The 25,146-nt window shown below is 40.0% G+C and overlaps 1 protein-coding gene across 1 annotated transcript; it reads left to right on the top strand.

Moving 5' to 3' along the window:
• Nucleotides 1-749: 749 nt before the first annotated feature.
• On the top strand, nt 750-20,030 carry LOC133424168 (plexin-C1-like). Its single transcript, XM_061714617.1, has 14 exons — nt 750-1,800; nt 3,125-3,247; nt 8,504-8,638; nt 8,720-8,820; nt 8,897-9,002; nt 9,079-9,244; nt 12,846-12,868; nt 12,981-13,114; nt 13,358-13,537; nt 16,873-16,981; nt 17,274-17,447; nt 17,533-17,700; nt 17,885-17,984; nt 19,954-20,030. Exons 1-14 carry the CDS (start codon nt 793-795, stop codon nt 20,028-20,030), a joined length of 2,604 nt encoding a protein of 867 aa, XP_061570601.1. The 5' UTR covers nt 750-792.
• The last annotated feature ends 5,116 nt before the right edge of the window (nt 20,031-25,146 follow it).

Below are 25,146 nucleotides of genomic sequence, written 5' to 3'. Positions count from 1 at the left end.
AAAAAAAAATGTCTTCCCGACATCAACAGATGCTAAGAAAACTCTGGAGAAGGTAGGTGTCAAAATCTGCAACCAAAATCTTCGTGAATGTCAATGCAGAGGGTTTAACAAGGGCGCCAAAGGTGAGTCAATTACCTGACTGTGTTAAAATGTCCAATGTTGCAGCAGAAATAAACTGATTTCTCATCCATGACAGTTGTATAAGGGGGTAAAGACAACAGGGAAAATTATATGAAGCAACAAATCAAGGTATACTTAGATGTGTAGTCTGTTCACTGTTGGTTGGACGAGACGGTGGCACGTTCTCTTCACGTTAGTTACTTAGCGCTATGTCTTCTGGCGGTGTGAATGCAGAGCTAACAGAGCATAATCGTCCTTGTTGTAAAGAGAATGCACTTTGTTGTGCAGCTATATGTCCTAACGGACCGACGAAACTGCCTGTGGTTTGAAGTCTGAAGACAGTGGGGGAAGTTGTTATATAGAAATGCAGCCCAGCAATGTATGAGTGAGGTATATGCCACAGGCCACATGTATATCCGTTTACTGTACAAGAACATAGTCGTATTGACAAAAAAGACATGCCAAGTGTAAGAATCTATTTCAGAACAGCAGGATTTATAGTTATGAGTTTGACCTGTCACATACATCACCACAGAGATATCATCTAGTTGAAAAAACGCCCACAGGAACTATCTGTTCATCACTCCTCTGTATCTGTGCAAAAGAAGTGGTCTGTGGTGACAACACTTTGTCAGATAGCAGTTTCATGCCTGATGACAACTTTGTTACAAGATGATCCTGCTTCTCGGTCTGATGGTTTTTCTTTGGGTTGGAACGGCTCAATGTCTAGAGGAAGATGAAGGTTTCACTTTTGAAGGAGAAATCCGCCACTTGGCTGTGGCCACCAACACGGTTTACATCTCTACAGATGAGAAGCTGTACCAGCTGAGCCACGACCTGAGGCTGGTCCGCAGTCTGATCCAGAGAGGGACCCTGAAGGACGGATACCAGCCGGGTGAAAAGGAGTTTCACAGGGTTTCTGACACGAATGCATTGAATGCAAACTTGAGCATTAACCTCTTATTACCATTTGTTAAGAATGACACGCTGGTCACCTGCGGTGCCACCAACAACAGTTGCGGTTACTGTGAAGTTCTGGACCTGAGGAACATTTCTAACCTTGTTTACAGTGAAAACATCCAGATGGGACCCCTGAAGCGCAGCAACGCGTCCATCAGCTTTCTGGTGGATGTGAAGGAGAACTCAGGTCGGACAGAAACTTATATTCTGACGGCCATCGAGAAACGTAAAGATGAGTCTAAGGAGATCAAGTGCGCCTCCAGCATCGAGACCATCAACCTTCACAACGTGAATGACAGACAGGATGGAGGCATATTTTCTATAGTGGGTGGCTCTGAAACAGTTGTGATCAAAAGGGAAGGAAATGTGGAGTTTGTTGACGGATTTCAGATCAACTCAACAGTGTATCTGCTCTCCAACGTGCGTTCAAGAGATCAGAACAACAAGGTCCATCTCAGTTGGCTTGTGAGTCAAACAAGTAAAGTGGACACTCTGAAGTCTCTGCGGGGCGTTTATCTCAGCGTCTCTGACGGAGGTGAAGGCAGCAGACTGCTGGCCTCCTCGGTCATCTCTGATGGACAGCCGGTGCTTTGGAGCGGTGTGTTCAGTGTGGACGGAGGACAAGCCAACACGGAGCAGGTGGTGTTTGACATCAGTCCGGATCCAAGCATCTCAGCCACCATGTACCCAGATTTCTACAATCCTGACCGTTATACACAGGTGAGGCTGAGCTACAGATGACCCTCGTTGTGACCGGGGGTTGGCACACTTCACAGTCAGTAATATTTCTCTGCTGTGCCATGTGTTCAAAATCTCTAATCCCTGTCACCTGAAAAAGTTTTGAGCTTAAAAATACATTTATTGCCGCAATACAATTCTCTTGTTTTAAATTTGTGACTCATGCTATAATGTCAGATATATGATATGAAACATATTTGATACATGCATTTTTGACACCTCCGCACCACGCCGTAATCAAAACAATTAAGACAAAAATAGTTTTATACAATAAATAATGAGACAGACATGGACTTTAGTGAGTTTGCAAAGGGGAAGAGCAGTCTTCGAGATCCCAGTCTCTCTCTCTAACTCTCTTCAACTGGCCTCTCCTAGCTCAGTTTTTTATTAAAGGGGACCTATTATAACAGGTTTTCTCTTGCTATAACATATATAAAGTGGTCTCCCCTCAGCCTGCCAATTTAGAGAAGGAGGAAAGCAACCAAATTCTGCAGTGTCTGTACAGCCGCCCGGATGAGCCATCCAGTGTGATGTGGCTTCTACGAGCCATTCAGATTCTGCACCCGTCGTTACGTAACGACGGGCACGATTTACATAGGTTGGGCTCCGATGCGTGAAACCACGCCCACAACTAACTCCGCCGGCCGGAGCTTCCGCCATTTTTTAGTAGCGGTGTATCGCGTCATTCAGGCAGCCAATCAGCACAGTGCCTCATTATCATAGCCCCGCCCACTCAGAATCCCTCATAGATAATGAGGTTAGAGAATGGGAAGATAAACACATGGCTCAGAGGCTGAATTTCTAATTTATTTAGCAAAAACAATCAAAAGCTTGTTTTTAAGACATTCAAAGCCTGTTTAAAATAGGTATTAGATGCTATAATAGGTCCCCTTTAAAAATACAGGGGCATGATCGCATACCATTAGATAATATAATTGAGTGTGAATGGAAGCAGATTATGCAGGTAGACTGAGAGTGACGATATCAGAAAGAGACATTTTGCTATTTCATGGAAAATACTAGCTGACTTGAATTTGATGGCAGTAACATGTCTCACAAACGTTGGAACAGATCAAACATTTATTATTTGATTCACGTATTTGTCATTTTACTTCTCAAAATGGAGTTTAGACATTAAAAAAGTCACTATGTATGTATGTTCAAATGAACAAAAACAGTTAATCTGATTTTTCAAGTATTCTCCAAGACGTATCAGCAGCACTCAATAAGGCTTTTAGTAGACAGACACAACTTCAATATTTCTTGAAATGTCATAATTAGTGATGAAAGTGCATCTGTTGTTCAGCCCAAGACTCTGGGACCTAAATCAGTGCTCCTCAGACTGAGACACATGACGTCTGTGCTGGCCGTGAGGCAGAGGGCCTGGGCGGTTTTCTTTATTGGAACACAAGATGGACGGCTGATTAAGGTGTGTATAAATGTATCATACAATGACAGTACAACAGTTCCCTCCAAGCAACACAGTAGCTTATGCTGTTGACCCGACAGATACTTAATTGAACAAATATTGTAAATTATAAACTACAATGGCACCACATGAAAGTTCAACAATGTCTGATTACGTATTTGTATCATCTAGGCCAGATTACTGTAATGTATTATTGGAGCTAGTGTTCGCCTCCCTCCATTGGCTCCCCGTAAAACTCAGAATCCAATTCAAAATTGTATTATTTGTGTATAAAGCCCAAAACGGCCTAGCTCCAAAATATTTGCAAGACCTGATAGTGCCTTATGTTCCTGGCAGAGCTCTCCGTTCTTGGAGTGCAGGTTTACTCGTAGCTCCTAGAGTATCCAAATGTAGATTTGGAGGACGGGTCTTCTGCTATCAGGAACCATTACTATGGAACCAACTTCCAATCTGGGTTAAGGAGGTTGACACCACCTCCACCTTTAAAACCAAACTTAAAACCTTTCTGTTTAGTAAAGCCTCTAGTCAATGTTCAGTAAACCTCTACTTAGTGTTCAGTAAACCTCTATTTAGTGTTTAGTAAACCTCTAGTTAGTGTAAACTCTAGTGTGTTAGTGCCAGTAGTAGATGCAGCTATAGAACAAGACTAGAGCAGCTGGTCTTAATCAGCTTCATCCTAGATATGCTGCTATAGAGCTACGCTGCAGGGGCACTCCAACATGATCAACTGAGCGATGCCCATCACCCCTCCTTCTCTCCTGTTTTTCTCTTTCCTTTCCTTTGCTTTCTTCAGATCAACCCAATGAATTAGAACTATCTGGTCACCATAATTGTTCTCCATTGTTTTTGTAGTTTGTTGTGCTGGTCTGCCCCCCGTCTCTTTTTCTCTTCTGTACATGTTTGCAGGCCAGAGCTTCAGGGGCTGCATGCTGAAATCACTTAGACCCATCACAATTACCTGTAGCAAGTTCAACAAACACGCAGGAGAACAGAAACTTTCAGTGGTTAAAGCTGTGAGTTTGTTCTGGAGGACACAGAAAGTGAGATCAAGCAAACCTTCAGTTGCAAGTTGAACTACAGGCGCTAATGGCATAATCACCTTTAACAGCGTTGAGTTCAGCTCTTTGAACTCACAACAAAACAAATAAAACATTGAGTTTTTCCTGCTAGTATACATTTTTTGTCCAAAGTCTAATATTTCTTAATTCTTGGTGCCTTTTTCCGTTTATTGGAGTTCTTATTGATGAGAAAATACTTGCAACCTTTAAAGCCTGACATGTGTGCATTTGCGCTATTATCATTTGCTCTTCAACACTTTGTTTATTTACATCAAAGTTACTCCAACTACATCGAATTTTTTTTATTTTTATTTAACCTTTATTTTACCAGGAAAATCCCTTGAGACTGAATCTCTTTTACGAGGGAGACCTGGCCAAGAGGCTTAACTGGTGCAACAACAATAAAATCAATTTAACAACAACAACAACAACAACAACAACAAACAGTGCAAACAACATTACAATACCTTACATTAAAAATAGCAGGTGCACATTTCTGTTACTTTCTGTTTGAGAAGAACCTTGAATTCACCCAAAGAGATGAGTCCAGAAAGTTTAAGACAGTTCTGAATGTTGTTCCAGGACCAGGGAGCAGCGTAGGAGAAAGCTGCTTTGCCAAGTTCTGTATGAATCCTGGGGACTTTATACAGCTTCCGTGTGGAAGAGCGGGAGTTGTACACACTGTGAACTGGAGACAACAAGTTGGACAGATATGTGGGGAGTTTATTCAAAATGGCTTTGTAAATAAAAATAATCCAATGTTGTTGTCTCCTTAGGGTCAGTGAGGGCCAGGAGACCAGAGAATAGAGAACACAGTGATGTGTCCTAAACGCTGAGTTGGTAATGAAACGCAAAGCACTGTGATAAACTGTATCAAGGTAATGAAGTTTTGAGGAGGCAGCATGCATATAAATAATGTCCCCGTAGTCCAGAGTGCTTAAAAAAGTTGCCTGTACCAGCTTTTTCTTGGCAACAATGTTAAAACAGGTTTTGTTTCTATAATAAAACCCCAGCAAAACCCTCAGTTTCTTTACCAGATGAGACACATGTTCTGAAAATGACAGTTTGTCATCCAACCAGATACCCAGGTATTTATATGATGGTACTCTTTCAATAGTTTCTCCTCCTGTAGTTTGTATACCAGGATGGATGGTGTTGGTTGAACGGGTTCTGGTAAAAGTCATAAATTTGGTCTTTTTGGCGTTGAGGACCAACTTTAGTTCAGTCAGTGATGTCTGGAGCTGTTCAAAAGCAGACTGGAGATCATTGATGGCTTGGGAAAGAGAGGGGGCGATCGAATGAATAACTGTGTCATCTGCGTAAAGATGGATTTTTGCACTGTTCAGATTCCTCCCGATGTCATTAATAAAAACTGTAAATAGGACAGGAGCCAAAACAGAACCTTGAGGGACCCCATTGGAAATTGTGATAAAGTCTGACTGGTGCCCATCTGTAGCTACACATTGGGTCCTGTCTGTAAGATAATTCCTGAACCAGTGAACCGCTGGGTCAGAAAAGCCAATATCTTTGAGTTTTTTAAGCAGTAATCCATGGTTAACAGAATCAAAAGCCTTGGTTAAATCAATAAACAGTGCAGCACAGTGTTTCTTCTGGTCTAAAGCATTACAGATGTCATTAAGCACAGACATCGTTGCAGTTATGGTGCTATGTCCTGCCCTAAAACCAGACTGCGTTTCACACAGAATATTATTGTTTACCAAGTACTGTTTTATCTGAAAATTTACTTGAGATTCTAATATTTTAGCTAGAATTGGCAATTTTGAGATAGGGCGATAGTTGTTGAGATCAGTTGGGTCCCCACCTTTAAAAAGTGGCACAACAAAAGCTGATTTCCATATTGTGGGGATGATATTCATTTGGAGGCTCAGATTAAAAATATGAGAAATGGGTTCAGCAATAAAATCAGCTGCAGTTTTCAGGAGATAAGGGTCCAAATTATCTGGTCCAGGAGATTTTCTTGGATTAATAGCTTTAAGAGCTTTCCTTATTTCCACACATGGAATAGGTTGAAAAGAGAAGCAGTTTTGACTTTTGTCAGTGTTATATGAATGCGTCTCACCAGCTGAGCTTGGGGTTTTTTCAGCTGCACATATGTTGGAGACAGAACCAGCTGACTTAAAGTGCTCATTAAAACATTTTATAATGCCTTCTTTGGAAGTAGTTTCAACTGCATTAACCTTAATTTTTTCTGGTAAGCTTGATTTGATTTTGGTATTGGATAAGGATTTTATTTGTTTCCAAAACTTTGTTGGGTTGTTTAGGTTTTCTGAAATAGAATTTAAATAGTATTCTGATTTTGTTTTCTTAGTCAAGGCTGTGCATTTGTTTCTTAAGGCCTTAAAGGTTGTCCAATCAGCAGGTGCATTAGTGGAGCGCGCTTTAGTCCAGGATAAATTTCTTTCCCTGATTAGATTGGCAAGTTCTTCTGTAAACCAAGGGTTATCTTTTCCAGATATTCTAAATTTCTTTATAGGGGCATGTTTGTCACAAATCATTTTAAATGACTTGTAAAAATGTTCCCAAGCACACTCCACATCATTTATTAGACTGACTCTGCCCATATCACTTTCATACAAATCACCAAGGAAGGTTTGTTTTTGAAAATGTTTGAAGTATCTTTTAAAAATATAGCGAGGTTTGGATTTACTTAGTTTGGAATCTCTTATTGTGGAAATTGTACAGTGATCGCTTACATCGTTGCAGAATACTGCAGTTGATGGATATTTATAGGGCATGTTTGTAAGTATTAGATCTAGTAGGGTGGCTTTATTCTGATCTTTTGGGTTTAGCCTAGTAGGAGCACTTATCATTTGTGTGAGGTTCAATGAATTGCATAAATCTTTGATATCATCAGATGCAGAGGAAAGCCAGTCCCAGTTAAGATCGCCCATGAGAAGAACCTCAGTGTCACAGAGATTTTGTAGGGCCTCAAACAGTGAGGATACTGCTTCTTTAGTGGCTGATGGGGGTCTGTAACATCCAACTACAGTCAAGTGATGATTTTTATTCAAATTGACTTTAATTGCAAGCAGCTCAAATTGTCTAGCTTTGGAGATTGAAAGTGACACAGAGCCAGAGAATTTTGATTTTACATAGATTGCAACCCCGCCTCCTTTACCTACTCGGTCGGATCTATAAATATTGTAGCCATCAATAGCAATTAGATCATCGGATATTGACCTTTTTAACCAAGTTTCTGAAAGAACCAAGATATCAACATCAGTTGTAAGAGTCCATAGCTTTATCATGTCTAATTTAGGTAAAAGACTTCTAACATTGAGGTGCATGAAGCCTAGACCTGATCTACTTTTGAAATCTTCTGGTGTAAGAATACTTTGTGCAGGACCAGGATTTGGCTGTATATTACCTGAAACCAACAGCAACAATAAAATAACATTCTTGAGTTTCTTTGCACATGAAATTTTGACAGATGAGGAAACATTGACATTGTTCATACTGTTCAACCAGTGTATATACGGATTAAAAATGTCATTTAGTGCTTTTAGCGACTCCAAATATAACAACATGCTTCCTTGCTTCCTTTGCGTATTAAACAGTTTTTGTTGCAACCTAGGGTGAATTTCATTGTGAAGATTAAGATTGTCTCTGTCAACAGGAGAGTGTGAGCCTGGAAAGTCAGGAAGTGGGCATGTATGCAACAAAACTAGTCCAGAAGGTCCAAGAAGAGTGATGATAATTAATAAATGAACCCACCAAGTCATCATGATTGTTTGGAGAATGTAGTGTGCAGTGGCTTCAGATCTTCTATGTAGCTGGCGACAGGGCCTCTGTGTAGCTTCAGAGCTTCTCCACAGTTAACTTCTGCATATGAGATGTTCTGGCGAATGCAGGAGTCCGGATATAATCCAGCTGGCAGGCTGAAGGTTCTCACAGCTTTAGCCTGTGAGATGTTCCGGTGAATGCAGGAGTCCAGTTATAATACAGCTGGCAGGCTGAATGTTGCCAAAGCAGAGGCCGTGCTGGACCTCAATGGGCCTCACTAGGCCTCTTTCCACCACAGTAGCTCCTGTTCACTTGTAAGCACAGGATGTGCATCCCAGCAATTTCAGCTACTATTCTTGGTTGTGGATTTTGTAGTTAACGAATTTGACAAGAAACATGTTGATTTTATAGTTTTAATTCAAGTAATTTTGAGAAAGTGTCCTCTTGTTGTCAGTTTGTTGTGGACAGGAACTATAACCACGCCTGTCCTGAAGTGCTGTACAGGGCCAGTGATGACCGCAAAGTGTTTCCCAAAATACATCTGGACCCAGTGGATCATAAACACGTATATGTGCCATTTAGAAACCAGGTAGTGATGTTACCATCGTCTTAATGTTACATAGCTGTAACCGACTGTAAACTGTTGCTAAATGTTTGTGTTTTGTTCCAGATGAAGCGTGTATCTGTGTCCAAGTGCAGCATGTACACAACTTTGCAGAAGTGCTGGTCTGCACAGGATCCATACTGTGTCTGGTGTGGCTCTAAACGAAGGTCCGGGACACTCAATCCGCAGCTGATACTGTCAGCAATGTTAAACTTGGCTGTAACATCTTTTTGTATTTACCAGCTGCATGTTTGAAGATGAATGTCCAGATTCAAACTGGTTGTCCATCCCAGATGAATCTCAACAGAAGATTGTTTCCCACAAACTTGTGAAGGACCAGACTGGACAGGTGAGTCACAACACACTTATGACTGCATTAACTTGTAACGATCAGTCTTTTTTATTTATAATCTTTCCTTTTCCAGATCAACTTAATCATCCAGATACATGTGACTGTGGCAACAACAGGGCTGTCTAACTTCGCCTGTCAGTTCTCTACAACTTCTGAGGAGCCTTGTAGGGAAAATAACCCTCCACCAGCATTTCCACAATGCACCTGCATTCTCTCTGATGACACACTTCCTGCTGACGGTCAGTGACTTCTGGTAGATAATTTCAAGAATTAAGGCAACACAGAGGAACTTTTGCCATTTTTAGCTCTTGAGGAGTTCAGTACAGATGTGGAGGTTAAGTCGTACTGACGTCGCTGTCTGAGATTCCCTTTTATAGGCCACTCATTTGTTTTCTTTTCCTTAATTCTTGTATTCATACCTCGGTCATGATATCCACCGTAGCTTTGTGAGCTGGCTTCCTTATTCTTGGGGTATGACATGATATTGTGATATTACAGAGATTTTGCAAGAGACTGCTGGGAAGGGTTACTTTGTCTGTTTGTTTTTTTTAACAAGAGTAAGGAGGAGGACAAAGAAACCTTGACAAAGCTTCATAAAAATAATCAAATATTCCTAATTCAGTTTGTTGCTTTGAATCCCTCACTATGAAGAGCATGAAATGATTGTGGAAACCATTTGCACCAGTGATAATCAGCTAAATCCATGTTTTTTAGCGTCTGAACGAGCCATCGAGGTCAGCAGCTGGTTTGGGTTTCAAAGGGACACTACAACCAGCTGTAAAGCAATCCCCTCCTTGTAGCTGCCTCATAACGCTCCGTATCCTTCCTGAAGCTGCATCTTTAAGTTACGGGGACAATGGAACGGTTAAAAACTACTTCGCTTCTATTAGCTTTCCTAAACTTGTTCGCTTGGCTTTGTTGAAAATCATAATGGGGTTAGGGAATGATGGTCGGAGAAATGCAGAGGCAACTAGGACAAAGCAACTTAATGCTACGATATGTGCCGCAATACGGAAACTACAGATGTTTAACAAATCTGTTTCTGTCAGACAATCTCATTATCCTCACATTGCTTATGTTTTGTTCTCCAGGCTTCAACTGCATCACTAACTACAGATAGTAAATATTATGTATATATCTATATATATATAGATATATAGAGATAGATATATATATATATATAAGATGTGGTGCACAACAACTTAACCCCTCCAATTTGATGTTCACTGTATTTCCTTTGTCTTTCTTTAACAGGTTTGAATGTCACAGTAAAGATTTTACTTGGATTAATGCAGCTGTCTGAACAGCTTAAGATACCCGACTGCTCTAACATCACTGGATCACTCACTTCTGGCCTGTAAGTTCATTAACATGTTCAACAAAATCAAAGGGGAAAGATTAGAAAGTAAAACCCTTGATAACATCATCCACTGATGAAACAGTCAGGTCTTATGAGTGTTGCATTGATGAGCTCCTGGTTATTTTCTCTTCAGGTGTCAACAGTGCATCAGTTATGGCTGTGGATGGATCAATAATACCTGTTCTTGGGCCCGGCAGGGGATGCAGACAGTAATAATGCATATTTTAAATTATTCGTCTGATACTAGCTTTTGTACGGAGCCCCTAAAGGGACACAGATTTTTTTTGAATTTTTATAATGAGTTTTACGCGCGCACGTAAAACCTTTAGTGAGCACGTAAAGTTGTTTACTTGCAAGCAAAGTGGCAATGTCCTTATAATGGTGTCCCAGGTTAAAATATAGCTCAGCTAAATCCTGTAATGTCATTTCCATTCATAAACAGAGCAGCGCGCAACTGGATGGTCTCCTGTTCCAGCAATACTCCCAATGTACCGTACGTTTTTACACACTCACGTAGAACAACTTTTAGGCGCTCACTTATAAGTTTTGCGAGAGCGCGTGAAACTTTTTAGTGAGTGCATAAACGTTTTACGTGCTCACGTAAACAACTTTACGTGCTCACTTAAAGGTTTCACGTGCGCACGTAAAACTCATTATATAAAAAAATAAAAATCCATGTCCCTTTAGGGGCTCCGTACTTTTCTGCCCTGCATTTTTTGTTCATGTTTTTTTTATTTTATTGCATAAAAAAACACTTCATCAATCCACTTGTGAAACAGCTGAAGATTGTTTAAGATACTCCAAAATGAAATATTCATTACATGTCAAAACAGCTGTTGGAAAAGCAAAAAGATATAAGTTAAAAAGGTGGCGTAGATATTAGCAAATGTTACACAATGATGAACTTACAAAGAAGTTATTCCTCTCACTATCCATTCATCCATTTTCTACGTCCGGATCTGTGTGGTGGGAGCTGGAGGCTGTCCAACCGTCACTGGGCTCCAGGCCAGGGATACCCTGGAGATGTTTCCAGTCCATCACAGACCTGTTTCTCTCTTAAAAACAATACAACATATTTCTTTGTTCACCCAAATTTGTAATGTTTACACGTAACTAGCACCCTCTACTGGGGCGCCAGGGGGAACAGCATGACAGATTGAAGGTGCAGGAGAAACCACAGGAAGAGGGCCAAACAAGACAAAGGTCTAAACAGTCAAGAAGGAGTCGGGTCTAGGACTAGACCAGGATCGCTTGGCAACTGGCAGTAGTGAAGGAATTGATGAGAATTGTGGCACAGACGTGAGGACCTGGCATGGGCTATGGGGGAAGTGACGAGGACCTTGGTGTAGAGGCCCTGGTAGCTCTGACAGCAGCAAACACTGGCAAAGACATAGGAGGTGTTGAGGGTGGTGGAGCTTTGACTGACAGATAGCTGGCACTTGTGTCAGTGATGTGCTTGACAAAGACTGACGCAGTTCGCCTCATCCTGCCTCTCTGGGTAGGTCTATGACACACATCATGCCATGTTGCCGCAACATCCACCTCAACCCAAGTCTTTACAGCTTGCAGTCACTGCAGAACCTTGGCCATTGAACCTGGTCTTTGTGGTACAAACACCCAAACCCAAAGAGGTGATGCAGTTATCTCATTACCACTCTGTCTCTGAACTTGTGTTCTGAGACAGAAAATACTCACACACAAGCTCCACAAGCGAACGGCTGTGAATGCTGATGTCCCTGGTGGTGCTACAGCAAATCTTGGTATGTTCACACCAAGCCCCGGTTTCCTGGGCTGTTCCCGGCATATGTAGTTTTTGTTTCGTTTTGTTTTTTATTTTCTCAAACCTTAACTGTAACGAGTCATCATGCAGAGCACCTTCGACTGTGAGTTTTAATAAGTGTTACAACATCTATAAAAGGTAGAAGTTTAGGTAGTTGGCTTGACTGGAGCGTTTAGGTGTGTGTTACCACAAGGCTTTCTACAGAGGAATGGCATCAGTAATGATTTTAGAACAATTGTTTCTGTCCTCATGTCTGGAAATGGTTATAATATTGTTTCCAAGTAATCTTAGACTTGAAAACATTCATTGCATCGCCAGTTTTCTCAGGAGTGGCCGTCCCAGTAGGTTTACTCCAAAATCAATGTTCAAAGAAATTGTAAAATAAAACCAAGAACTACATCTCACACTCTATGGGCTATATAAACATAGGTTTTTGCTGAAAACACAAAGTGCCTTTCAAATCCAGCATGAAAACATGGCCTTCTGTCCAATATGGTCAGAACCACACTGCCATTTAGTAACAAATATTTGTCATAACCTTGGATAAATAAGAGTTTTATAGTTTTGTTAAATACCTGAGATTACTTTTTTTTTTTAGCTAGATTGAGTCATCTACCATCTACCAGAAGTCTTTGATGATCTTAAATTCTACCTGTAAGTAAATGTAAACTAGTTGAATGTGACCCTCGTATCTCTGCAGGACAGAGTTTGCAGCAACACAGAGTATGTTATGAACGTCTCTGTGAGTTCTCACACATCTGACACCCACCTTGTACACAATCATTAAAGTTGGTTAGAGTTTTGTATTAAAGTTGATTCATTCTTCTCCTGTCAGAGCCCAGAGATCTTCTCCATCACTCCCAGTGTTGTGTCCTACCACGGCAGGAACCACGCCTTGTTGTCAGGCTGTCACCTCCACGATGTGACCAGAGTGAGGATCCAGATGAGCTCCAGTTGTGTCCTACAGGAGTAAGTCACTTGGCAGATAACGAGAATCATGACTATTTTTACATAATTCTACAATAATGATGAAGAGAGTCAACACACTGAAACTGGTCTCACTGGCAAAAGAAGCACCATGAAATAAACAACTTTGATAAAACCTTAGATATTTATTATTAAAGTTGCATTCAGACATCAAGTCTGATTTGAAGTCTTGACCTTGCTGACGCTGTTTCTCCCTCCCGGTGTCATCCCGTGGCCTCCTATCAGATCTCCCATTTGGAACAACACTGGTGTGAACTTGACTTTCCACATTCCCAGTACGGACCTGGAAGCCGTGGTGAAGGTGTGTCTCCTCCTCCCGGATGGTAACTGCCACGGCAACTCAGAAATCACCTACTGGTCATCACCATTGTGTACCAAGACGGTACCAAAGAGCACCTGGATCAGGTCTGAATAGAGTTGGTAATACTTACCAAAAACATTAACAACAAACTTTATTCTTTTCCCATTCAATTTTCTACAAATTTAAAAGGAAAAAGAGAGACTGTTTGACAAAATAACTTAAAAACTTAAACTTTATTTATTTATATAGCACCAAATCATACAATATAAATGCAACACGTGGTGCTTTACATACAGAATAAAATAACAATAAAAAAACACAATTTAAAACATCCCATACGACCCCACCCCCCACCCCCCACGCGTACACACACACTCACTCACACTCATACACATGTGCACACACTCACACGCCCACACACACACACACACACACACACACACAATAAGTGGACTGGTGACATGGCTTAGCACTAACGATCCAGGTGAGGAAAACACTATCTATGGGTGGCCGTCCACACCGAGAGGCTCCACCGACCATGACCACAAGGAGCATCGCCACAGAGACCCCCCCAACCCGGACAGACCAGGGCAGACCCCACACAGAAGGTGGAGCCCCCCCCCAGCTACCCAGGCCTGAGGGACCCCCATGACGACACCCCCATGGGCAGAGCGGGCACACCTCCCAGTGTGGATGACCCCCCTGAGGAAACACTGGAGCTAAAAACTAAAAGATTAAAAGAAAGTAAAAAAAGTGTAAAATTTTAGAGAAATCTATACAAAACTTAAGATGAATAATAAATAACATAAAATAAAAAGTCACTAAAATGGATTAAAGTTTTAAAGATAATAAAAAAGCTAAAGAAGTAGACACAATAAATAGCTAAAAAGACTAGGTAAATGATAAATAACAACATGAGCAGCTTTATAGGTGCCATTTAGTTGTTTCTCTCTCATATATTTGTGTTGTGCCACAAAGGGGGTGCTGGTTCAGTTATTAGAGAGTTACTAATCCTTTTTTTACTATAGTTATTAATAATTAATAAAGAAGATGACTTATCAAAATGAATTATCAAAAGGAATCAGTCAAAACAGGGCACCACCTGACTTTATTGAGAAAATAATAAACAGCAAAATCAGTCTCAAGGTAACTGTTATTCCATACGTACCAGCCTGTTGCCAGGTTATTCTGCGTTACATAATAATAGTGAAGGAAGGAGTCCAAGCACAGACCTTTGCAACCAGCAGCTGTGACAAATATGTATAAAATAAACACAGACAACTTCTCTCATTCAAATGAATGTGTGTGGGGGGGTTAGTAGGAGAGGATGAGAAAATACAGAAAAAAGTAAAGCCCAAGAAACTAGAATAACTTCTCACCACCAGAAAACCAAGTTCTTCTGATGTTTCCCACACAGAGATGCAGCAACGTGAAACTAACTTCATATGTGCGCTCTGGTCATTCCACTGGGAAATGAGGAAGGGCTTTGTTTTCTGTTGTGAAAGAACATTCAATTAAATTCAATTCAATTCAATTTTATTTATGTAGCGTCTAATACAACAGAAGTTGTCTCTAGGATCTTTCCAGAGACCAGAACATGACCCCGAGCAATTATTACATAAACAATGGCAGGTAAAAAACTCTCCTAGTGGGAGAAAAGCTTTAAGCCAAACAGTGGCAAGAAAAATTCCCCTTTTGGAGGGAAGAAACCTGGACCAGGACCTGGATCATAAGGGGGAACCTCCTGCTGAAGGCCAGCTGGACAGAGCAGGAAAAGAGAAAACAGATAGAGAGAATGAAGAACAAAGGAGAGACACAGACAAGTGTTACAACATGTCATCAAGATCCAGCAAAGTGGATGCAGCAGTAAACAAAACAATAAAATAAACAAACACACTTGAGCTAATAAACACAGTTATGAAGGCATCACAACGGCTCACAATGTAAAACTAAACTACCGTATTTTAGCGACCATTAGGCCACCTGTTCAAACTTGCCCATTCACTATAACCAGACATCACGCACTACTTCCCACCAGTTTGTTTGTCTACTGTTATATTATTTGTCTTGTTGCTTGTATGGATGTTTATTGTATTTTTAATTGTATTTCTTGTGTTTTTATTCTGTAAGGTGACCTTGGGTGTCGTGAAAGGCGCCTCCAAATAAAATGAATTATTATTATTATTATTATTATTATTATATAAACGTCTTATTTTTTTTTTTAAATGTGCCGCGCGCCCAATGACGCAATGTGCCCATTGTATTATCGTAAAGGCTGATTTATGGTCCGCATTACACCGACGCAGAGCCTACGGCGTAGGGTACGTGGCGACGCGCTCCGTACGACGTACGGTGCATGTTGACTTTCGGTCGGTGCGCCGTATGTGTGTTTTAAATCCAAAAATGACACAAAAAACTGAGGGTGCGCCTTTCCACACGGCGCGCTGAATGGTCGCGAAAATACGGTAGTTAAATATGTTAACCAATTTCTCTGCCCAGACACAAAACAGCCCCCCTTGGATCTTTGTAATTAAAGAAAAAGGTCGTTTGGTCTGGCCGGTCAGCGTTCCTTGGTGAACAGCTGGTTTGTTAAGCTCTGCAGGTGACCCTGGTTAAGAGCGGCTCTCTCTGTCCCGCTTTCCTCATCTCTGTGTGGATGAGGGGATGCAGTATGGGAAAAAACAAGAGGGGAGACCACACACTTATGCTCCCCAGTGCAGATTTATTTAGCGCATCACACGATGCAGTGTGGGCACAGCAGCTGGGCCCCCTTAAGCTCCAGGTCGGTCGTTCGGCTCATCTGGGGGTCAGATCGTTTGTGGGTCACTCATTGCAGCGCTGCAGACTATAGTTGCCATTTCAAGGCAACCAGACGCTTCTTCAGTCACGATAATGGAGAAGGCCGGCCCATAGCTAGTAGCTCTTCATGCTAAAATAGGAGCTATGGCCTTCTTCATAGCTCACAGAGAACTCCATGGGACAGTGGACAGGGCTGAGATAGAAGAGAGCTTGGGAGAAAGAGGGAGAGAGAGGGGGGATCCTGCTCTTTATAGACCTGGGCTGCCATAAATTGGCAGCGGCCCCTCCTGCGATTTGGGGTTCATGCCCAATGAGTAGGCTATTCCTTATCACCAAGGGCCATAGATGCAAAGCCTGCTGAGGCCTTTAGTCATTTCAGAGGTTCTTTTGTTTCGAACCATGCGGTCAGCTGTAAGAAATGGAGGCTGGCCTCAGAGTTGGGCCTCAGAACTAGGCCTTAGAATGGAAATTGAAAGTCTTTCCATGTTCAACACAGGACTGTGGCCCAACATTGGCGTCTTCTTCTGATCTACTGTGGTCCCAAGTTTATGTCAATATCCCAGTCAATACTCTTAACACACTAAAGGTTTAGTGTACATGAGGTTTTCTCTCTAACTGACTGGCGTTTTGCGTCCTGCAGTGGGAGGAGAAAGATGACACTGATGGGGTCTCACCTGGAGTCTGTTGAAGGCGTCATACACAGCCACGCCCCTCAGCAAGTCAGACCTCCCATCAACAGCAGCTCACAGGTGGCTCTGCAGACACACACAATGTCTAATCCGGGTGTTAAGTCACATTAACAAGGATCTAATATGTGGTAATATTATTTCAAATTGCAGTATAGATGCACTATAGATGTACAGTACTAAAGTGTAACTAAAGTGTAACATGTTTTTCATAGATACAATATGTCTTGTAAATTTTGTATCATGTTATGTTCTATTAGTATGCTGCTTTATATTGTATAATATAATTCTCTGACATCATACTGTACATCACACATGTACAAAACATAACACAGACGGATTAAATTGTCTGCAGACTCTCACCTATGAAAGTCCTGCAGCTGGAACCGGGGTTTCTGACATCTCCGTGTTTTTGAGAGTCGCCAATCAAACCTTGGTCTGTTCCACAAAACTGACCTACTATCCAGACCCGGAGTTTACCAGCTTCAAGTCCGTGAGGGAAGGAGATGTCGTCTACATCACCACACAGGTGATAACTCACTATAAACAAATGTGTGATATGAAGTTAAAATTCAAAATTATAAAAGGTTGAGAATGTGTTTCTGTTATTCCAGAAACGAGCAGATAAGCTGGAGGTGACGGCAGCAGAGTTGTCAGTGTGGGGCGTTCAGGATGAGAAGCAATATCCCTGCATCATTAAGGACACAGAATCCACATACACACCTAACTTTTTCATCTGTGAGATTCAAAACACAACTGTTGACCAATTTGAACACTTGATGGTAAATCTTTCACCACAACCATGAAATACAAGGAACTACCTCTAAAACAGTCCTGGATTGGTCAAAGTGTTTCAGCAGCTCCTTTGAAAGTGTTTCCTTTCCACTTAAACAACATTCAGATACACAATAAGTACATATTGACCCATCACTCTTCTGTTGTCATAGCAATGTTTCTGTTTTCCAGAAAAAGTATGGTGACAAGACCGTCATGCTAGGTCCTCCAGCTCTGCTGCATCAGGTCCTTATGATCGTGCGTCTCCTGCTGGTACCCTTCGTCACCGCTGGTGAGTGACATCAAAGCTAAAGTAAACCTTAATGTAATTAAATGAAACCCCTATTTATAAAACGTTTGGACAATATAGAACAAGTAAAGACAAAATAAGGGAACACAGTGAATGTCTTTAGCTTTTATTTTCGTTTTTTTTTTATTTACCCAAATATATTTGGGTCTCATCAATTTCTTTTCAGTTAATGAATTTCTTAATTTCAGACATTTCTCTAAAGTCTCATTGTACTTTTCTGTACTGATGCTGCCAACACAGAAGTGTGACTGGTCTTTGCCAAGTGTCCTGACACAACCCCAAACATCACTGTCCCTCGTTGACGCCATTGAGACGGCCTAGAAAGAAAAAGCAGTATTACCATCATAGTTGGCTGGAAAACTGTGGAGGGGGGTGATGGGTCTGATTTAGGGTTGCCACCTTTCAGAAATAGAAATAAGGGACGCCCTGATTTCAGCAGCGCAGGAGCCAAAAAAAAAGCCCCAAAACTTCTAAACTGAATAAAAATGTGTTTATTTTATATGAAAAACAAAATGCTTTGATTTAAAGTTTAAAATGCTTTAATAGCATTGAACTTTCTTTGTAGAGACAGACAACCATATAGCAACTGAAATAGCCTCCTATGCTACGTATGTGTATGTCCACATCAGCCCAGATGTATAATACAGGTGAAGAATATGGTGTAAAAGTTAATTTATTTCAATAATTCAACTAGAATATGGTGTAAAAGTTAATTTATTTCAATAATTCAACTAGAATATGGTGTAAAAGTTAATTTATTTCAATAATTCAACTAGAATATGTAGTAAAAGTTAATTTATTTCAATAATTCAACTAGAATATGTAGTAAAAGTTAATTTATTTCAATAATTCAACTAGAATATGGTGTAAAAGTTAATTTATTTCAATAATTCAACTAGAATATGGTGTAAAAGTTAATTTATTTCAATAATTCAACTAGAATATGGTGTAAAAATTAATGAAAATACGGGACAAATCGCGTCCCGTATTAGTTCAATACGGGACGCAACATTTTTTTCTCAAATAAAGGACAATTCCGTGTTTTACGGGACGGGTGGCAACCCTAGTCTGATTAGGAGTGGTGGCATCCTTCCTGCATTGGAAAAGGCTGTTGTTTCTAGACATCTTACATAAACAGTTTTGGAGGAGAGTGTTGAAGCTGATTTGCATTTGCACTGTTTCTGTGCAGTTGAACCCTCTTAGCTAGCAGTAGCAATAGCTTCATCAAAACCATCAACATTTATCTTAGAACCCATAGCAACCAGATTGGTTTATGAAGTTTTTTCAAACTTAATTAATATTTACTTTTTGGATATTGACCATTTGCACAGAAATGATTTGTTCAAAGTTTTTATTGCCAGCCTTTAGATCACGCCATAGTACAAAACCAGCAATGGTTAAAGTTACCTGTGATCTCATCATGGTAGGATGTCCTAAAATGACTATAAACAACTTCCAGCTGATCCAAAACGGTGCAGCGTGTGTTGTGATGAGGAGTAGGACCAGAAGTCATATTTCTCTGATCTCCGAGCTTCTCTTTGTTGGCTTCCTCTCGAATTCAGGAAGTAATTTACCATTTGTTTCTTCACATATAAAGACCTCAAGGGCCTATATACCTATTATTTTAAGGAACTTTTAGTTTGATATCGTGCCACCAGAGTACTCTGTTATCAGACTCCAGACTTACTGTAGGTCTTTTGTAAAAGTATAGTGGGGGGAAGAGCCTTCAGTTATCAGGCTCCTCTCTTGTGGAACCAGCTCAGTGTTTAGGACACAAACACCCTCTCTACCATTTAAGATGAGGCTTAAAACACTGGTAGTAAGAGCTGGCTTGTGTGAAGGCCTAGACTGCTGGGGACCTCCAATGATTCACTGAGCTCTTTCATCTTTAGCCTTCGTGCATATAGTACGTTATAATGAACAATTGTTCTCCTTTTTGTCTCATGGGCAGATATCCTTGCATTAACCTTTCTGTGGTCTCAGTCCTGTCAGACCTCCAACCTGGAGCTTTCTTCCTGTGTCTTCTGAATGTGAATTTTGAATTTGTACTCAATTAGACTGAATTTAAAAGTATTTACACGGACTGCACATAACTCATTTTCTTTCAGTGTAAAGTGACTTGTGATGACTAGTTCTGGATCAGAGCTCTATATGAAACAGAGCTGAATTGAAATGATGTGAAATCTAAAAAGAGAAAACTTAATAGAAATTGAAAAATGAAATGAAGGTGATGAGAAAATACATTAAATATCTTGGGTTCACATGTCTATACACAACATTGTCTATTATTTGTCTAACCATTTCTTATTTCCGGTTTTATTCACTACTGTAGATTTTGTCTTACTGAGTGCATTCATGATCATTTAGTATGTTTCGTAATTTATGTCAGTGGACTGTACAAAGAATGTAAACCTAATCTACAGATTCCGTGTTTCAAGCCAGCAACTGTCTGTCTTTCAGCTTTGGTCTTTATCTGTTTGTGGAAGAGGAAACCTGTGAGACCTGTGAGATGAAGCTCTCATCAGTCATGTCCCAGTCTCCATCTGAGGATTTTTGGAAATAAATTCATTTTTTTAAGTGTTTAACTGTGCTGTACCAATGCACCTTTCAATAATCATGTCTACCTCATACTGCTGCACCTTTCACTTTAAAAAAAAATTGTATATATATGTTAATCAGAGCAGTCATTTGCCTATTTGCCTATTTTCTGTACAGTGAGCGTAAATAACCAAGTCAAATTCCCCGTCTTGTTTGACCTGACTTGGCTAAATAAACATGATTCTGATTCTGATCTAAAATATTATGTAATGTTATAATTTGCATCACATATTAATGTTACACTTACATATTTATGTTACACATTTATCATTTACATATTTATGTATTTATATATTTATGTTTAAATATTTGCAAGTGCATCTTAAGATAGTTCAGATAGTCTGTTGAATCTACCTTCTTGATTCCCTCAAGTGCCTTAATTGAATTTCTAGCTTCTAATTGGTTAGTTCAGTCACGTGAGAAGTGCGAACCGGTGTAAAGCGATAGAATTGGGGTTTTTTTTCTGTTTATCGTATAATGTTCACAATGTGTAATACGATTCATGTCATGGGTAGTGTATTTTGAAGGATCAAATACTGAACATCCCACATTATCCATTTTAAATCAGTATTTCAGGGGTGGCATTATTTGATAGTCCAGTAACATCCTATCAAATAATGCTCCCGTCACTTAATGCATTCAGATAAGATACTAATCACCTCACTGCCTCTGCGGGATGAATGTCAGCATACTTATACCCCCCAATTTATCAATTTTGTAATCACTATTTTTGGATTGATAAGTATAAAATAATAAGAAATAAAAGTAAAGGCACACTTTGTCATAGTGGACACATTCAAAATGTGCCCACCTACTGTAGGACTCGCACTGCACCTACAAACAAATAAAAGATATACATCAATATAAATTAATGATACAATACAAAGCACTATGGCTGGGCAATTGATATAAAAATAATGGATATAATGGAATAATGGGCCATACAAAGCACACATTTTAATCATACTTTACCATTTCTATCATGCTCGTATCCCCATCGCTTTCCAGATAGGAGCACACCACGCAGTAATCATCTGTATTACCTGTTAATCATAGATTTCATAAGACATAAAATAGAACGTACAAACTACATTTTGTCAGAGCAAATAAAGCAAATTAAATTACTGTTTGATACCACTGACCTTTCAACTGAAGCACAAGCTACGTTTAACCGTGCTTGTGAAACAGCTTGTGGCGACGTCTGTTTCATGGACACATTGCCATTCTCCCGTGGGTGCCGTGGGGGCTGTAGGGCTCGTAGGGCTCGTAGGGCTCCCTTATGGTGTACGGTCCAGTGAAATCGGGCTCCATTCCTCCTTTCCTACCCCGTTTCCTCATATTAAAAAGCAGGACCTCATCGTCGACTTTGAACGAGGTGTTCCTGTACTTCTTCTGCACTCTTTTTGCGTAGGCCTCCCTCTGACTTTCCTGACTTTTGGCTATGTTTTCCGCTACTTTTAAACCTCCATTGCCTTTTGTTTTTTCTCAACTGCCTCTGCAAATTGGCTATGAGCATTATCATACAGAATAATGGTGGACAGCTGAAATGACAAATATAAAAAAAAATACTTGACTACAAACATAAATACATTAATATCTAATGTCAAAAATGATATGACAAACAGAAATAAAAGTTAATTGAAAAGGGTGAACTTGAAAGGGTGAACTTGCATTATAATGCCCTGCTGAGCAATACAGCTGACATGAATCAATCAATCCAAATGAACAGAACTGGAATCACAGAAACATTACAAGAGAACAGTATAAACAAATGACCATTGTTGTCAGTAGTGTGTCAGTAGTGTGGAATCAAATAATAATAATAAAAAAAGTGTGGAATCAAATTGTTTACATCTGAGTTTGTCGTTCTTGTTAAATAAGTTAAAAAAAAGTGTGGAATCAAGTAAAGTGCTGATTGAAAACGTTATCCCTCTCCCTGCTGCTGTTTATTCCGTTAAAGAGTTATCCAACCACCACACAACGCTCACGTAACAGTTCGTAACATGTTTTATACCAACGGTAAAACCACAAACTGAAAGGAAAAGTAGAGAGAGAGAGAGAGAGAGAGAGAGAGAGAGAGAGAGAGAGAGAGAGAGAGAGAGAGAGAGAGAGAGAGAGAGAGAGAGAGAGAGAGGGTCATAGAAAAGTGAGTGGACAGTATATAGCTGCTATTATTACTGCGCAGGTGGAGATGATACTGCTTAGATAGATACTGCACAGACAATCACCAAAAAAACCTGTGATTTACGGATTATGAATTTCAGTGCACGTAAGTTATCTTCGTTGTTCCTGTACATCGAATATGATGGTAATAAATAAATAATAATAATATTACAAATGTGCTCTATAGCACTATTATAGGTACCCAGAGACTTTTGGAAAATTTTTAAAAGAAAAAAAACAACTAATTTCTTATATGACACCGGTAAAAGTAGCGTGTGTCGCCGTGTGTGTTATTGTGTGGTCTGGTGCTACAAAACAACAGTAAAAAGAAAGCTTCGTTGATGAAGTTCCCAAAGCGGCCACTAGATGTCGCCATTACTCTACTCCACAGACACTTCCGTATTACAACTTTGACCACAAGGATGATACTAAAGGGACTCAGGTCTCAGGGCTGTAACAATATATCGTGCCACGAAATTTCGGATATAAACGTCACAATACGTGTCGTGGGGGTGACGACCGCGCCTCGACCCGTGGACCAAAATCTGACTACGCTCAGAAGAAACTAGTACAGTTTTGCGGTCCTGATCACGGGACTCTTGCAGGGTTTTTAGTACTTCTAAGGTGAGCATGAATCAATCTTTTTTATGATGTAAAGGTTGTGTCGTCCCCAAAGGTGGGAACGGGATGAAACGATAACGGGGTTCACCTTACAGTCTAAGTTCTCAGAGAACCTCTCAGAGAAATCAATCACCGTGCAATAAAAATAACAATAATAACAGAAATTTATCATAACACTATCATGCTGTAACAATGCACCTTCCAATAATCATATTTACCTCATTCTGCTGCACCGTTCACTTTTTAAAAATTGTATGTTATTAAGAGCCACATTTGTTTATTTACTGTTGCTATTTTTAAATCTGGGTAGGCCTACAGTGGGCATGTTCAAACTGATTTTTGATGTGGCTGAAGCTCTAAGCTCTGTCATAAGCTAAATATCAGTCATGTTGCATATTGTGTTTGAGACTTTTCATAGTTTATTTATTTACTTGTATTTATTTATTTAATTTTAGTTGTTAAATTTCTGGAAAAGAAAAAAGTCAAATCATACATGAGAGAAACTATTCAGTTTGTGGCAATTTTTTTTTTACTTTTATGAAACTGAAGATGAATAATGCATACCTGACATTTACTTTTAGTTCAGTTTGTGGAAAATGGTTGACCTGGCTTGCTCTTTAAAACTTCTTTAAAACAGTTATAAAGCATTACAAACTGTAACAATAGGGCAAACGTACAGTATTGTTTTGTATTTTGTGTCTTTCAAATAAAAGACCATTTTTTCCAGTCATATGTTCCTCATTCAAGGTTGTTAAAAAAATACTGCTATAATATCATATCGTTGTCGTGACCTCAATATCGTGTATCGTACCGTATCGTGAGATTAACTAGGTCTCACTGACTTTGTGAAGAAACAAACATTTACAGCCTGTTTGCTTGTCATTCTACATAGTCATGTACTGTCCTGAAAAGTCATTATGCATCATCATTCTTGTTTAAAAGAGTATAATGTTTGTTGTGCTATTAATTATACTTGGGGCTTTTACCTGTAGGCTTATACTCATGCCCAGCCATTATGTTATTCCATGAAACGCCATCTGGCGCTGAGCCCTCAACACGCCCAACAATCCTGACTGTCCTCATTTGTGGTTCCACGTTGGTGCAATGAGCTACCAGTTACTACCAGAGCAGGGACGTCCAGCTTTGCTTTCAAGAAACTCTTGCACACACTTCTTTACCAGGAAAACCTCATTATCCAACCCCTCTAAAATCCTGGCTCAACGCACATCTCGCTGCACTTTTCTACATTCACTTTCTCTACAGGTCAAGATAATCTTACCTTACACTTTGTCATTTCTTGACAATTTACAGTTTTCTGTTTTCATATTATTTAATTGACTCAGCAGGTGTTATTAAACTTTTTCTTTCCCACACAAGCAAAAACTATTGATTTGTTTGCTTAAATAAAGAATACATTGTAAAGTTAAATATTAAAGCATTTAGAATCTGTAAGTGTGACATATTCAGTGATCGGAAGTTATTGCGATTCAAGAGCTGGCCTACAATGGTGGATTTGTTGTATAAAAATGCAGCCCAGCAATGTATGAGTGAGGTATATACCACAGGCCACATTTACATCCGTTTACTGTAGAACAGTGGTTGGTTCCCAAACTTTTTTTGCCAGGCCTCCCTTTTGTACGTAACAGAATTTTCGAGCCACCGCCCCCGCCCCCCCTCAAAATTTCAACAATTGCTCTGCAAAAATGTCAGCTTTAACCCCCACACCTTTTCAGTGAGTGGGGTGGGTTTGTTCATGTTACAG

The sequence above is a fragment of the Cololabis saira genome, chromosome 23 (assembly GCF_033807715.1).
Source record: "Cololabis saira isolate AMF1-May2022 chromosome 23, fColSai1.1, whole genome shotgun sequence".
In the NCBI taxonomy this organism is placed as follows: Eukaryota; Metazoa; Chordata; class Actinopteri; order Beloniformes; family Belonidae; genus Cololabis; species Cololabis saira.
Note: the sequence above shows the minus strand (reverse complement) of the source record. Positions and strands in the feature narration are given on the sequence as shown.